The sequence below is a fragment of the Stigmatopora argus genome, chromosome 2 (assembly GCF_051989625.1).
Source record: "Stigmatopora argus isolate UIUO_Sarg chromosome 2, RoL_Sarg_1.0, whole genome shotgun sequence".
Lineage (NCBI taxonomy): Eukaryota > Metazoa > Chordata > Actinopteri > Syngnathiformes > Syngnathidae > Stigmatopora > Stigmatopora argus.
The window spans coordinates 22,839,757-22,856,881 of record NC_135388.1 but is presented as its reverse complement, the minus strand read 5'-3'; the positions used below and the strand labels follow the sequence as shown (position 1 = coordinate 22,856,881).

Below are 17,125 nucleotides of genomic sequence, written 5' to 3'. Positions count from 1 at the left end.
TTCGTGAAGCTGTGTTCGCCAGCGATCATCCACTGCTCCCACGCCGCTCGTAACTTTGATTTGAAAGCCCGGTTGATGCCGATGTCCAGCGGCTGTAATTCTTTGGTCAAGCCTCCGGGAATGACGGCAAGCTCTGAGTTCATTTTCATGATCTGGTTTTTAACCATTGCTGTGAGATGAGCACGCATGGTGTCACAAATAAAAACAGACGGCGAGCCGTGAAAAAATCCATCTGGTCGCTTGACATATACGTCACGTAGCAGTCTCGCATTTTCTCCTCATCCATCCAGCCCTTTGGATTCACCTTCACGATGACGCCGGCTGGAAACTTTTCTTTAGGCAGAGTCTTTCGCTTGAAGATCACCATTGGTGGTAGCTTCTGCCCATTAGCATGGCAAGCGAGAACGACAGTAAAAGCCGACTTCTCGTGCCCCGTTGTTCGTATCGCCACCGTGCTGGTCCCCTTCCTCTCGACAGTGTGGTTCATCGGGATGTCGAAAGTCAGCGGCACCTCGTCCATGTTGGTTATGTGGTTTGGCTGTATACGTTTGTCGGCTCGGCGGCGCTCGCGCTCGGCGGCGCACGGCGGCTCTCGGCGGCTCTCGGCGGCTCTCGGCGGCTCTCGGCGGCTCTCGGCGGCAGACGGCGGCTCTCGGCGGCGCACGGCGGCGCTCGGCGGCGCCCGGCGGCGCTCGGCGGCGCTCGGCGGCGCCCGGCGGCGCCGCCGCTCCCGCTCCCGCTCGGCGGCGCTCACACAGGGCGCTCTACATTATAAGGCGCCCTGTCTATTTTGGAGAAAAATTTAGACTTTTATGCGTGCCTTATAGTCGTGAAAATACGGTAATCAATAAATACATAGTTAACATAGATAAGTAGTCATCAAGAACCTAATATCTGAAAGAGTTTTATTGACTTGGAGCACACATATGGTGATCCCTATCAAGTGTGGGTGCCAGTAGTTCCAGTTTTTGAAGATGTTGTAAGGTCATTTTGTTCATTTTTCCTCCGAATACATGAATCAATTAGTTTTAAAATAACTCTCAGAGTTTTTAAGTTTATGTTTTAGGTGTGTTTAAAACGCTGTTCTCGTCATGACCCTAATCCTTGTGCCGTTACTGGTTTCTGGCCAACCCTTCCCACTTTTAATTTCAGATAATAAACTATTAGATTTTCAATTGTCAGGTTTGATCGTAAATAGACAAGTTACAAACAAACTGGCACTTGGGAAAACAAATCCTCAATGTTTTTTACTGTACGGATAAAATTTGATCAATATCCCCTCCAGACACCCTCCCAAAGAGAATGATTAGGGTCTTTCAGACAGGATGTTTGGAGTATGTTCAATTGTCTAATTTAATTAATGGATGGATGATGATAATGGAAGATACATGTTGTGTTTGAAAGACATTAGTGATAAATGAACTGATGAACAAATCTTTTGATTTGCATAACATGATTGTTCATAGTTTCTTTTTTATTGGTATCTAGCTAATGCTTCTAATTTCAATTGATGTAAATCCAGGAGATGCTGAAGCTTTCCATCATCGACATGATCTTTACCGTGGCCAGCATTCTGCTCATTGATTTCATTAGAGGTTTGGTTGTTCGCTACCTCAGTGACTGCTGTTGCTGGGATTTGGAGAGCAAGTTCGTAAGTACAACACGATTTATAGTCTTTCGTCATTTAACATGTTTACAAATGATGCACAGAAATGATGTACTTACCGTATTTACTTGCATATAAGCCGCTTTTGTCAGGCAAAAAATTGGATTGGATTGGATAACTTTATTCATCCCGTATTCGGGAAATTTCGTTGTCACAGTAGCAAGGGGGTGAGGATGCAGAAATAGGAAAGGCATTTTAGACATAAATAGATAGGTAATAAGTGGGTTAATAAATAAATACATGAATAAATATATAAATAAATAAGCGTGTTGCTGAAATATATATTTATACATATATATATATATATATATATATATATATATATATATATATATATATATATATATATATATATGTACATACACACATATATAAGCACACATATACATACATATAGATATACATGCATGCATACGGTAGGTCTTAACACAGCCATTTTTTTGTTAAAGATGGGAGGAAGGATCTGTGGAAGCGCTCCTTCCTGCAATGAGGGTGCAGCAGTCTATTGCTGAAAAAGCTTTGGAGAGACTCCACAGACTCATGCAGGGGGTGGGAGGTGCTGTCCATGATGGACATCATCCTGGTCAGCATCCTCCGCTCTCCCACTTCCTCCACAGAGTCCAAAAATGATGACTGTATCGAGGGTACGGCTTATATGCGCATAAAAACACGACATGCACGAAACTAGAAGTTGACGACGCCATGGCACAATGACGTAACGGCACCATTGCGTCGTGACGTCAAGACGCAAGCGATTGTGCCCGATACGGTCATTTATTTCCAAATCGAGACAAGATAAACAGATAAACCGTTAAACAAAATTTGTCTTGCATAAAATGTGAAAAAACTCACGTTCCCGTCACTGCTCGCTCGGGGCACAGCCATTTTACCTAGGTCCCGGGGCAGCCACCTTACTTGGGCGCTGCCATCTAAACCTATAGTTAATCTTGCTCTGACTGGCCAGACACGAGTAGCCTTGATTTTGAAATAAAACAAAATTCCACTTTGATTTTTTTTCGTTTTATTTCTTGTTCAAAAGTGACAACTATTGGAGTAATATGAACCATCAAAAGAATCGAGATATTTTGAAATTAGAAGTATAATGGCTGTCACAACATGTTAAACTTGTGGTAAGAAAATTGTAATTTGTGTAATTAGAAAGCATCAGGTTCTTATCAAGATAGACTTATTTCTTTTTTCAAATTGAATAATTTGCTATTTGGCATTTACAAAGAAAGGCATATTAACTTCCTTATGATATTGACCCTAATAATGTGCTTTCAAAGTAACACATTTGTACTCCCTATTAAAACCATGAAATGGAGGTGAAAATTGGGACTCAGTGGGGCGGCTTATACGCTAGAAATGGTAAAATCCAAAAAATTCAAGGCAAAAATTTAAGGGTGCGGCTGATATGTGTGTAGTAAAAGTTTGCTTGTTAAATGGGTTAGTATGAAGGTGGTCAAAACCAGGTATTCATTCATTCATTTATTTTCTGAACCACTTAACTTTACTAGGTTCACGGAGAATGCTGGAGCTTATCCCAGCTAACTATGTGCACCAGGCGTCGGACACCCTGAATCGCAGGGCACAAGGAGACGGACAACCATTCACCCAAACACTCATACCTAGGGGCAATTTAGAGTGTTCAACCAGCCTATAACATGCATGTTTTTGATATTTGGGAGAAGACCGGAGAACCCAGGGAAACCCCACACAAGCCCGGGTAGAACATGCAAACTCCACACAGGCAGGACCGACCAGGAATCAAACCATCAACCCTAGAACTGTGAGGCCGACGTACCAACTACTTGGGCGCCAGACCCCCCAAAAGCAGTTATTTAAAAAAAGTCTTTGTGGGGTTTGTTTTTCTTTTCTTAAAGAGATTGTTATAAATAATTATTCAAATTCCCTACTTTAATTCTTATTCATTATGTATAGTATACCGTGTGGCTTAAATAATAAATCGATTTGCTAAATTTGATTTAGTATGCTGACTGGATAAAATAAATTCTATTGATGATATAATGAATCATTCATCTTCCATGCCACTTTTTGTCACAAGTCACAGGGGTGCTAGTGTATAGCCCAGCTAACTATGAGCAGTAGAACAAGCCAATCATAGGGCACAATGAGACAAACACGCATTCTTGCACACATTCGTACCAACAGATAATTTGCTGTGCACTACTTGACATACGAGTGACCCAACATACGAGAAATTTGAGATACGAGGAAAATTCTTAACAATTTTTTGCCCTGAGATACGAGACAAATTTAACATTTGGGTAGTTCTTTTCAAGCTGCGCAGTGATATTCATGATGAGAGGGAGGTGCTTCTTTGAATATGGATAAAGGAGAAAGTAAGCGAAATCTGTGAAGACTTGAAAGCAGTGGCGGTCCGTGCATTTTCTGGTAGCGCCTTCAATGTATCAATCCAACCCTCAAAAACTATTTTATGGCTATAAAACCTCTACTGCTGCTACAGCTGCGACACATAGAAAACAATCAATAAATCAATGCACAAAAATTGGGTAAAATCCACTTCCTAGCAGCATTCCATGATTAAATACAAATACTGGAGCTTTTCAGACATTAAAACCAGGCCAGGGGGGTGATTTTCCCGGGAAAAGAGCAATGAACGTCAATGGCGTACGGGCAAACATTGCCCGAAAATGGGGTAAAATCCAGCCGAAAACAGCATTTATTGATTAAATACAAATACTGGAGCTTTTTAGACATCAGAACTGGGCCCGGAGTATCATTTCCCCGGTAAAAAGACAGCGATGAACGTCGATACGTCCATATACGTCCATACGTGAAACGGCAAAAAAAATGCACTAAAATGAGGTAAAATCCACTTCCTAGCAGCATTTATTGATTGAATACAAATACATGTGCTTTTGAGACATTACAACCAGGCCAGGGGGGTTATTTTTCCCCGGAAAAGACAGCGATGGATGTCAATGGCGAAACGACAAAAATTAAACTGGGGTAAAATCCACTTCCTAGCAGCATTTAGTGATTAAATACAAACACTGGAGCTTAAATACAAACACTGGAGCTTTTCAGATATCAGGACCGGGCCCACAATTGAAATATTATTTAGGAATATAGCCATATTATACTCACCAAAAATCATTTTTAACTACACAATATCCATTCTCCTTTCTTTCTTCCTTCTTTTCTATCGCCATCAAAGCTAATGATGAAAGTCGAGCCTATCCTGTCATATTTCCGGCATAGTCAGTCTTGAAAATGGCTTTAAATCAACACAACAATATATTTGCTTGTGCAGCTAGGTTAGCGCACTGAAAGTGGCACACACAACCTTTTCCCGGCTATAACAGGCTTGCTAGCTTCGGATTTGACCGCCCTTTCTTAATAATGTCCATTTTTTTCTGGAAAAGTCCGTCTGGAAAATAGCTTTGTGAGCAAATATGCAACCAAATCCATTTGTTTTCCTCAGTCGGCAATTGTGGGTGGAGTTTGCGATCTCTGGCTGCCTCACTATGGCTTTGGCCCGCCTACCCTCTATAGCTAGCCAATCATAGTTGGTGAAAGCAATGACGTATCCCAGCCAGCAAAATGCCAATGGCTGCGAAAAAGCATTGTGGGGTTGCCAACTCGAAATCTGATTGGTTAAAAGCAACAGTCTTGTTTAATGCAGCAGAGCCCGCAGAACTGATTGTGAAGGCTTTGAGGCAGACTTCTGATCCTGGCAACAAATAATGGCTGAAATGTGATTGGTTAAATCAGGGATGGCCAAACCGGTCCTCGAGGGCCGCTGTGGGTGCAGGTTTTTGTTCCAACCGATCCAGCACAGACATTTTGACCAATGAGATTTCTGAAGAAAACAAGAAGCACCTGACTGCAATCCACTGATTGCACTTGTAGGACACCCGATTGGTGAAAAGGTGTCATCTTGATGGGTTGGAATGAAAACCCGCACCCACTGCGGCCCTTTGTGGAATAGTTTGGACACCCCTGGGTTAAATGCTTCAATATGAAAACACATCTGGAAGCAATGCAACCAGGGGGAAAAGCAATGAAAGGAAGTTAACAGACCATTTGGAATAATAAGTATTGATGGACAAAATATAATATATGATTCAGATATTTCTTAGGCCAGCAGATATTTAACAAAACCTTAGTATTTATGACCAGGTTTGAACCTTCCTGTGTGGAGTTTAAATGTTTTACCCAGGGTTGTGAGGATTTTCTCTGGGAATTGGGGTGTCCTCCAAAGTTCCAAAAAACATTCATGGTAGGCTGGTTGGACACTCTGGATGGCCCTATGGTATGAGTGTGAGCGTTACTGGTTGTCCGTCTCCTTGTGCCTGGTATCCATGGTTGGCCTGAATATGCTCCAGCACCGCCCCTGACCCGTGAGAATAAGCGGTACGCAAAATGAATGAATGACAAATATTTATGACATGCATATCTAAAATAAATACATTTGGAATAACTTAATGTTTATTTTTTACATTTATTTGCAGTCTAATTTAAAAGAATTTTTACAAGTTGCAAACCCTAAAATATTTTGGCAATGATGAGGGAACAAATTTTACTTTGCTGGAATATTAATAGCATATTGTACTTATATATATGTATGTATACATACATACACACACACATACGTAGTACATACATACATACGTAGTATATACATACATACGTAGTATATACATACATACGTAGTATATACATACGTAGTATATACATACATACGTAGTATATACATACATACGTAGTATATACATACATGCGTAGTATATACATACATACATACATACGTAGTTTATACATACATACATACGTAGTATATACATACATACGTAGTATATACATACATACGTAGTATATACATACATACGTAGTATATACATACATACGTAGTATATACATACATACATAGTATATACATACATACATACGTAGTATATACATACGTAGTATATACATACATACGTAGTATATACATACATACATACGTAGTATATACATACGTAGTATATACATACATACGTAGTATATACATACATACGTAGTATAAACATACATACATAGTATATACATACATATGTAGTATATACATACATTCATACGCAGTATATACATACATACGTAGTATATACATACATACATACTTAGTATATACATACATACATACGTAGTATATACATACATACATACGTAGTATATACATACATACATAGTATATACATACATACGTAGTATATACATACATACGTAGTATATACATACATACGTAGTATATACATGCATACATACGTAGTATATATATACATACGTAGTATATGCATGCATACGTAGTATTTACATACATACGTAGTATATACATACATACGTAGTATATACATACATACGTAGTATTTACATACATACGTAGTATTTACATACATACGTAGTATATACATACATACATACGTAGTATATACATACATACATACATACATACATACGTAGTATATATACATACATACGTAGTATACATACATACTTAGTATATACATACATACATACATACGTAGTATATACATACATACGTAGTATATACATACATACGTAGTATATACATACATACATACATACGTAGTATATACATACATACATACGTAGTATATACATACATACATACATACGTAGTGTATACATACATACGTAGTACATACATACATACGTAGTATATACATACATACATATGTAGTATATACATACATACGTAGTATATACATACATGCATACGTAGTATATACATACATACATACGTAGTACATACATACATACGTAGTACATACATACATACGTAGTATATACATACATACATACGTAGTATATACATAAATACGTAGTATATACATACATACGTAGTATATACATACATACGTAGTATATACATACATACAAACGTAGTATATACATACATACGTAGTATATACATACATACGTAGTATATACATACGTAGTATAAACATACATACATAGTATATACATACATACGTAGTATATACATACATTCATACGTAGTATATACATACATACATACGTAGTATATATATACATACATACATACATGCATACTTAGTATATACATACATACATACGTAGTATATACATACATACATACATACGTAGTATATACAAACATACGTAGTATATACATATGTAAGGGCGGCCCGGTGGGGCGAGTGGTTAGCGCATCGGCCTCACAGCTCTGGGGTCCTGGGTTCAAATCCAGGTCCAGGTCACGTCCACCTGTGTGGAGTTTGCATGTTCTCTCCGGACTGCGTGGGTTTTCTCCGGGTACTCCGGTTTCCTCCCACATTCCAAAAACATGCATGGTAGGCTGATTGGACACTCTAAATTGCCTCTAGGCATGGTTGTCCGTCTCCTTGTGTCCTCGATCGGCTGGCCACCAATTCAGGGCTCCAGCACCCCTTGCGACCCTAGTGAGGATAAATCGGTTCAGAAAATGAGATGATATATATATATATATATATATATATATATATATATATATATATATATATATATAGATAGATAGATAGATAGATAGATATGTGTTTGTTTTTTAAATTAAGTACATGCATAAATCAACTTCTCTATTTTGTCAGCCAAGCACTAGTGTAAGCGTCAGTTTAATTGATGTATCGTATAATTCTTCACTAACCGTGTTGTTTTAGGGTCCTGTCTAGAATGCAAATGGCTGATGTAAATGTGGAAATCCACCTCAATCCTCCAAATTTTTTATCAAACAAAGTAACTAGCATGTTAAAGCCTAACCCTTAATATTTAACTAGATGTTTGGGTTCATGTATGTCCGATACAGTCTAACTTTTCTTTAAAACCAGATTTTCATACTTCTTTATTTTCAGCCGGAATACGGGGAATTCAAAATAGCAGAGAATGTTCTGCACTTGATTTATAACCAAGGGATGATCTGGTAAGACAAAACATTTTGTAAACCCTAATGTTAGCTTGCTGAAATGGAGGATCTATTTCAAAGTTAACAGTCTGTCCAGTCCTGCTCAGTATCCATGACCTTGTTACAAGAGCTCACTATGTCTCAATTCCACCTTTGTTGCCTGTGCCCTTCAGATTAGGTCATGTAATTTCAGAACTGTCACCTCACAATAATAAAGATAATGGACGTCTTTTACCGATGTCTCTCAGTGGGTGTGTAATTTTTTTTTCCCCACAGGATGGGAGCTTTTTTCTCCCCTTGTCTTCCTGCCTTTAATGTGTTAAAGCTTATTGGTCTGATGTATCTCAGGAGCTGGGCGGTCCTCACTTGTAATGTTCCCCATCAGCAGGTCTTCAAAGCATCCAGGTCAGGTATTTGCTTTTAAAATAAAAGGCATTTGTATTTTAGAGCATCATCACTAATGTGTAAAAATGTACATTCTGTTGCCTACTAGAGCAGCCACCTGATGGTGTTGTGAGCACTGTCATCCTTCATCACTTTGCGGGTTCAATATCTGCGGTTTCGCAGTGTTTTATATTAAGTATACAAATCAAAAATGTTCATAAAAATGTCAAAATTAAAGTTGAAACTCGCAAATGGAGGACAGGAGCTTACAGTGGGAGACCTGGGTTCAAATATATATTTATATATATCAGTGGTGGGCCGTCAGGGCCTTCAAGGCCTTCTCTGCTGGCCTCAGAAAAATCTGAATCATATATTATATTTTATCCATCAATACAATCACATTTCAGCCATTATTTGTTGCCAGGGTCAGAAAACTGCCTCAAAGCCTTCACAATCATTTCTGCGGGCTCTGCCGCTTTAAACAAGCGTTGATAAGACTGTTGCTTTAACCAATCAGATTTCGAGTTGGCAACACCACAATGTATTGTCGCGGGCGTCGGGATACGTCATTGCCTTGTCGCAGGCGGAGGGATACGTCATTGCTTTCACCAACTATGATTAGCTACCAAACTGTATCTGGAGCTAGCTGCACAAGCAAATATATTGTTGTGTTGATTTAAAGCCATTTTCAAGACGGACTATGCCAGAAATACGACAGGACAGGCTCGACTTTCAGCATTAGCTTCGATGGCGATAGAAAAGAAGGAAGAAAGAAAGGAGGATGGATATTGTGTACAGTTAAAAAGGATTTTTGGTGAGTGAAATATGGCTATATTCCTAAATAATATTTCAATTGTGGGCCCGGTTCTGATATCTGAAAAGCTCCAGTGTCTGTATTTAATCACTAAATGCTGCTAGGAAGTGGATTTTACCCCATTTTTGTGCAATTTTTGCCATTTCGCCATTGACGTCCATCGCTGTCTTTTCCCGGAGAAATCACCTCCCTGGCCTGGTTGTAATGTCTGAAAAGCTCCAGTATTTGTATTTAATCAATAAATGCTGCTAGGAAGTGGATTTTACCCCATTTTAGTGCAATTTTTGCCATTTCGCCATTGACGTCCATCGCTGTCTTTTCCCGGGGAAATCACCTCCCTGGCCTGGTTGTAATGTCTGAAAAGCTCCAGTATTTGTATTTAATCAATAAATGCTGCTAGGAAGTGGATTTTAGTGCAATTTTTGCCATTTCGCCATTGACGTCCATCACTGTCTTCCCGGGGAAATCACCTCCCTGGCCCGGTTGTAATGTCTGAAAAGCTCCAGTATTTGTATTTAATCAATAAATGCTGCTAGGAAGTGGATTTTACCCCATTGTAGTGCAATTTTTGCCATTTTGCGTATGGACGTATCGACCTTCATCGCTGTCGTTTGCCCGGGGAAATGATACTCCGGGCCTGGTTCTGATGTCTAAAAAGCTCCAGTATTTGTATTTAATATTGTATTTAAATGCTGTTTTCGGCTGGATTTTACCCCATTTTCGGGCAATGTTTGCCCGTACGCCATTGACGTTCATCGCTGTCTTTTCCCAGGAAAATCACCCCCCGGCCCGGTTGTAATGTCTGAAAAGCTCCAGTATTTATATTTAATCATTAAATGCTGCTAGGAAGTGGATTTTACCCGTTGAAGGCGAATCGCCGAGCACAACAAAGAACTCATGACACAGGACTTAATCGAGCTCCAGGAGAGTGAACATTTGTTGCCGGAACTCAGTAGCGAGGAGGCGGTGGAAGAGGCAGGGCCCCTGTCTACAAAAGATATCAAAGACATGCTCACGAAGTGGCAAGGGTTTTCGGATTTTGTAGAAAAGAGGCAGCCTGACTAGCTGGCAAATGGTCGCGCGTTATCGTATTGATGACATTTGTGCGCGTCATTTTCGAAATATTTTGAAGGGAAGGCAAAAACAAACAACTCTTGATGCGTTCGTTTTGAAGACTCTGGCTGAACGTGCGGGTGCAGTCAACCCGTTACAAAGGTAAAAGTGATTAAAACTAATTAGAATTCAGTTTTGTGTAAAGTTAAATTAAACGTATGTTTGAGTGTCTGTATATATTAATCCAAGTTAATTCATATTTGATATATATATATATGTATATGTATACATATACATATATATAAATATATAAATATATATATATATATATATATATATATATACATATACATACATATACATCTGCTGTGTCAAAAATATACATACAGCAACACAAATTAGCAATTTTGGTGACTTAGAAAGTTGTGTCAGTGAAATTAGCTTCATAGCATGGACTCTTAACTTCTTGTGAGTGATTATGAGTGACTACAGCTGGTGAGTTCTCTGAGGCCATTTAGATAGGGCTCAATGGATGCAAACGCCCACAAACGCTACAATGGGAAAGTCAAAGGAGCTAGGTATGGATCTGAAAAAGCGAATCCTTGACTTAAACAAGTCAGGGAAGTCACTTGGAGCCATTTCAAAGCAGCTGCAGGTCCCAAGAACAACAGTGCAAACAATTGTTTGTAAGTATAAAGTGCATGGCACTGTTTTGTCACTGCCACGATCAGGAAGAAAATGCAAGCTATCACCTACTACTGAGAGAAAGTTGGTCAGGAGGGTGAAGATTCAACCGAGAATCACCAAAAAGCAGATCTGCCAAGAATTAGAAGCTGCTGGAACACAGGTGTCAGTGTCCACAGTCAAGCGTGTTTTGCATCCCCATGAACTGAAAAGCTGCCGTGCAAGAAGGAAGCCCTTGCTCCAAAAGCAGCACCTTAAGGCTCGACTGAAGTTTGCTGCAGATCATATGAACAAAGATAAGACCTTCTGGAGGAAAGTTCTGTGGTCAGGCGAAACAAAAATTGAGCTGTTTGGCCACAGTACCCAGCAATATGTTTGGAGGAGAAAAGGTGAGGCCTTTAACCCCAAGTACACAATGCCTACCGTCAAGCACGGTGGTGGTAGTATTATGCTGTGAGGCTGTTTTGCTGACAATGGAACTGGTGCTTTACAGAGAGTAAATGGGATAATGAAGAAGGAGGATTACCTTCAAACTCTTCAAGATAACCTAAAGTCATCAGCCCGAAGATTGGGTCTTGGGCGCAGTTGGGTGTTCCAACAGGACAATGACCCCAAACACACATCAAAAGTGGTAATGGAATGGCTAAATCAGGCTAGAATTAAGGTTTTCTAATGGCCTTTCCAAAGTCCTGACTTAAACCCCATTGAGAACCTGTGGACAATGCTGAAGAAACAAGTCCATGTCAGAAAGCCATCAAATTTAACTGAACTGCACCAATTCTGTCAAGAGGAGTGGTCAAAGATTCAACCAGAAGCTTGCCAGAAGCTTGTGGATGGCTACCAAAAGCGCCTAATTGAAGTGAAAATGGCCAAGGGACATGTTACCAAATATTAGCGCTGCTGTATGTATATTTTTGACCCAGCAGATTTGATCACTTTTTCTGTTCACCCATAATAAAGTCATAAAAGAACCAAACTTCATGAATGTTTTTTGTGACAAAGAAGTATCTGTTCCAATCACTCTATCAGAGAAAAATCAGAGTTGTAGAAATAACTGGAAACTCAAGAGAGCCATAACATTATGTTCTTCACAAGTGTATGTAAACTTTTGACCACAACTGTATACAGACGCTCCCCTACTTACGAACGCAATTGGTTCCGAGCGATTGTTCATAAGTTGAATTTGTTTGTAAGTTGATTCAGTGCTATATTTTGTATTATAATTTATGTTTAAGGCCGATATAAGTATATTGAAGGTTTATATAAGTGCATTTGTATGTTTAAGGCTTGTATAAGTAACACGCATTGGTTTGTACTGAAGAAAAAAAACATTTAATAAAATGGAGAGAATATGTACAGTACTGTAGAGAGAGAGAGAGATTTATGTATTAGAAACTGGCCAAAAGAAGCGACCTAATGACAATTGCACAGTTTTCTTCTTTTTTTCATCATAAATGATGCAGTAGCACTGTATGGCATCATTCAATTGATTTGCAAACTTTGTGCAATGTTCAATATTTGGGTCCTGCTGCTCGATCTTTCTGTTTATAAATGGTACTGACGGTCGAACGATTCAATGCCCGTGAAACGCGCATCAAGCTTCGTTATTATTGCCACTCGTTTCAAATGAAATGGCTTGCCTCTTCCTTGAAACTCCCTCAATAGAAGCCTTTAGCTTTTTACCAACCATATTCAATATTGGATGCATGAGATATTTAATGATACAAACGAAAAAGGTTCTTTGCACACTGGAGATACATTCACGCACTTCCGCATTGCAACGAAGAAGAAGGTAGATGCTGGGTGAGCTGAGCTCTCACAGCGCCAGGCGTCGGTATTAGCGGCGGAAAGAAGTACTACTCCGAAAAAGGCGAAATACAAAATTGGACTTGCGAACATTTTTGGACTTAAACGTAATTTTCAGACATGTTCGTATGTACCGTTGTTCGTAAGTTGAATGTTCGTAAGTAGGGGAGCGTCTGTATACGAAAAAGATAGAAGTTACGAAATCCCCCAAAAAGTAAATGCATTTCCTTATCCGTTATTTTATTTTGAATATTGTCGCGGATGCATTGATTCTTACTTTAGAACAGGGGTCGGGAACCTTTTTGACAGAGAGAGCCATAAACAATTAATATTTTCTAATGTTATTTCTTGAGAGCCATTCTCGGAATTGAAAAGTAAAAATATATGAAAGTGTAATTTTTATTTTTTTGTCATTTCATCACTTTTAACGTACAAAAAGTCTCTGATTTCTTTTGACAACATTGTTATGTGGTGGCTTACAAAATCAGAATCAATGATATCATGCATGCAGAAGAGTAATAAAAAACAAAATTAAGATTTAAATTGGGGTACAGGTAGTGTCGACGCCGCAGTGACGCTCTTGTTAGTGCGTTCGGGACTCAGCTCTCTCACCAATGATTTCCATATTTTACCTCACAGGTTAGTGGAGAGCCATATGTACCCATGGAAAGAGCCACAAATGGCTCCCGAGCCATAGGTTCCCTACCCCTGCTTTAGAACATTGTTATCCTCTACTGGGCTCTCATTTCATCGCTCTCATTCTATCTCATATAATGACAATAAAAGCATTCAATTCAAATCAATTGGCTGTTTCAAAACAACCACTATCCATCTCATCTCATTTTCTGAACCGCTTTATCCTCACTATAGTCCTGGTGGGTGCTGGAGCCTATCCCAGCTGATTTGGGGCCAGAGGCGGGGGACACCCTGAATTGGTGGCCAGCCAATCGCAGGGCACAAGGAGACAAACAACCATTCATGCTCACACTCATACCTAGGGGCAATTTAGATTGTCCAATCAGCCTACCATGCATGTCTTTAGAATGTGGGAGGAAACCGGAGTACCTGGAGAAAACCCACGCAGGCTCGGTGAGAACATGCAAACTCCACACAGGTGGACCGACCTGGATTTGAACCCAGGTCTCCCACTGTGAAGCCGAAGCGCTAACCATTCACGCCACCGGGCTGCTCCATCACTATCCATGTTTCAAGATTGTCTCTTACATACCTGTCCACCTCAGCTATATGATCCCCTTATTAATGATTGCAATTCCCCTTATTAAGCAATTAAAAACCGTACAAATGCAACGCGGCACATATTTTCACACACACATAGGGCACACGTAAAAGTCTAAAATGTAGAACTACCACAAAGTGGACGGCTTTTGGCCATGGTAGAACGGGCCACCATCTAGTGTACAAACGTGGGTATCACATCTCCCATTATAACGGCCACAGAGGGAACTATTTCAGTGGCACAGGGCACATATTCATATGCTTTATTTATTTTAAGACATTAATAAATCATTTCCTTATTTTCGCTCATTTTTCTGTGTTTCCTCACATCTTTCATAAAAATTGGGACACTTTGACCAATTTTAAAGGGTTTAGAATTCAGGGGTCTCAAACTCGCAGCCCGCGGGCCAACTGCGGCCCTCGGGACAATAATTTGCGGCCCCCGTCTTAATATGAAAGATTAATGTTCGTGCGGCCCGCAAGATTGATATGATTGACACTTGTTGTGTTCGGAGCTGAATGAACCAATCACGGTGAGGTATACGGCTCTGGAGGGCAGGACATCGGCCGGGCTGTCCAGTGCCTCGCTCACTCACTCATTCATTCCTCCAATCAGCTGGGCGGAGGAGAAGCCGTGAAGCCGATCACTCCGCTCGGCGCTCACACTCCTCCGCTGCTCTCAGCATAGAACTGAATGAGGCGCTACGATCCGTGATCCAGCCTGTCAGTGTCTGTAGCCATCTACGCGAGTGAAACTGAAATTTAACAGTAAGTGCGTTAATATGACACTTGAGAAATTCGGAGAACTGCCGTAATCCAATACGATCGGAGAGCAAAAGTGCGCATGCGCCACAGACCCGCGCGACTGAAAGGGGATGTCTCTTTCAAAGCCTGCAGTGAAGAGAAAGGTCGGTGATGAGCACAGACAGTTTCAAGAAAAGTGGGGAGTGCAATATTTCTTTGTTGAGCACAGGGGCACCCCGACGTGTCTAATTTGCACTGAAAAAGTTGCGGTGCACAAGGAATACAATTTGAAATGTCATTATACTACGAGACATGCTGAGGAGTACGGAAAATACCAGGGAGTTGAGAGAGCCAACCAGGTTGCCAGTCTTAAAACACGTCTTCTGAGGCAACAGGATTTCTTCAAGAAGGCTACCAAAGACAGTAATGCAGCAGTCGAAGCTAGCTACGCCGTTTGTGAGTTGATTGCTAAAGCAGGAAAGCCATTGACAGAAGGTGAATTTATCAAAAAGTGCATATTACAGGCTGCACATATTGTCTGTCCAGAAAAGAAAAGTCAGTTCAACCACATCAGCCTTTCTGCCAAAACCGTGGCAGAGCGCATTTCTGACCTGTCAAGTGACATTTATGATCAACTGTGTGAGAAAGCACAATGTTTCAGTGTATATTCAGTGGCTCTTGATGAGACCACAGACATCACAGACACTGCCCAGCTCGCAATATATGTCCGTGGTGTTGATGACAATTTTGAAGTGATGGAGGAGTTGCTCACAGTAATTCCAATGCATGGCCAGACCACCGCTAAGGAAATATTTCACCAGCTGTGTGATTGAGAATGCCGGTTTGCCATGGAAGAGCTTTGTTGGAATAACAACCGATGAAGCCCCATCAATGACAGGGAGGAAGAATGGGCTGGTAGCACTTGTTAAAAAAAAACTGGAAGAGGAGGGTGGGGAGGAGGCCATAGCTCTGCACTGCATTATCCATCAGCAGGCCCTTTGGAGCAGATGCCTGAAGTTTGACAATGTGATGTCTGTCGTTGTGAAATGCATCAACCAAATCAGATCCAGGGGCTTAAAGCACAGAAGGTTCCATGCTTTTTTAGAGGAAATGGAGTCAGAATATGGGGATGTGCTCTACTTCACTGAGGTACGTTGGCTCAGCAGGGGAAACGTGTTGAAGAGATTTTTTGAGTTGAGAGCAGAAGTAAAAGACTTCATGGAGATAGACGGGGGTTGCTGTTCCTGTGTTAAGTGATCCCAAATGGCTCATGGACTTAGCTTTTCTTGTTGATATCACACATGAGCTTAATGTACTGAACAAGAAGCTACAAGGCCAGGGGCAACTTGTCAGTGCTGCCTATGACAACGTGAGAGCATTCTGCACTAAACTCGTGTTATGGAAAGCCCAGCTCTCTCAGACAAACCTTTGCCATTTCCCAGCATGCAATGCTCACGTGGATGCAGGCACACCATTCAGTGTTGAGAAGTATGTTGAGGTCATTTCGAAGCTACAGGAGGAATTTGATCACAGATTTGCAGACTTCAAGACACACAAAGCCACATTTCAAATTTTTGCGGACCCCTTCTCCTTTGATGTGCAAGATGCCCCTCCTGAGCTTCAAATGGAGCTCATTGACCTGCAGTGCAACTCTGCACTCAAAGCCAAGTTCAGTGAGGTGAGTGGAGAAGCAGACAAGCTTGGGCAATTTTTGAGAGAGTTGAACCCCAGCTTCCCTGAACTTTCCCAAATGTTCAAGCGGACCATGTGCCTTTTTGGGAGCACATAC

The 17,125-nt window shown here is 40.5% G+C and overlaps 1 protein-coding gene across 2 annotated transcripts in view; it reads left to right on the top strand.

Annotated features, from left to right (window-relative positions):
• The window catches only part of tmc3 (transmembrane channel like 3), a 107,870-nt gene that overhangs the window by 59,024 nt on the left and 31,721 nt on the right, over nt 1-17,125 (top strand). For both annotated transcript variants that reach the window (XM_077592968.1, XM_077592959.1), the window contains exons 14-16: nt 1,523-1,651; nt 8,566-8,633; nt 8,892-9,020. In XM_077592968.1, coding sequence (XP_077449094.1) covers nt 1,523-1,651; nt 8,566-8,633; nt 8,892-9,020 — 326 coding nt within the window. The remainder of the gene's footprint in view (nt 1-1,522; nt 1,652-8,565; nt 8,634-8,891; nt 9,021-17,125) is intronic.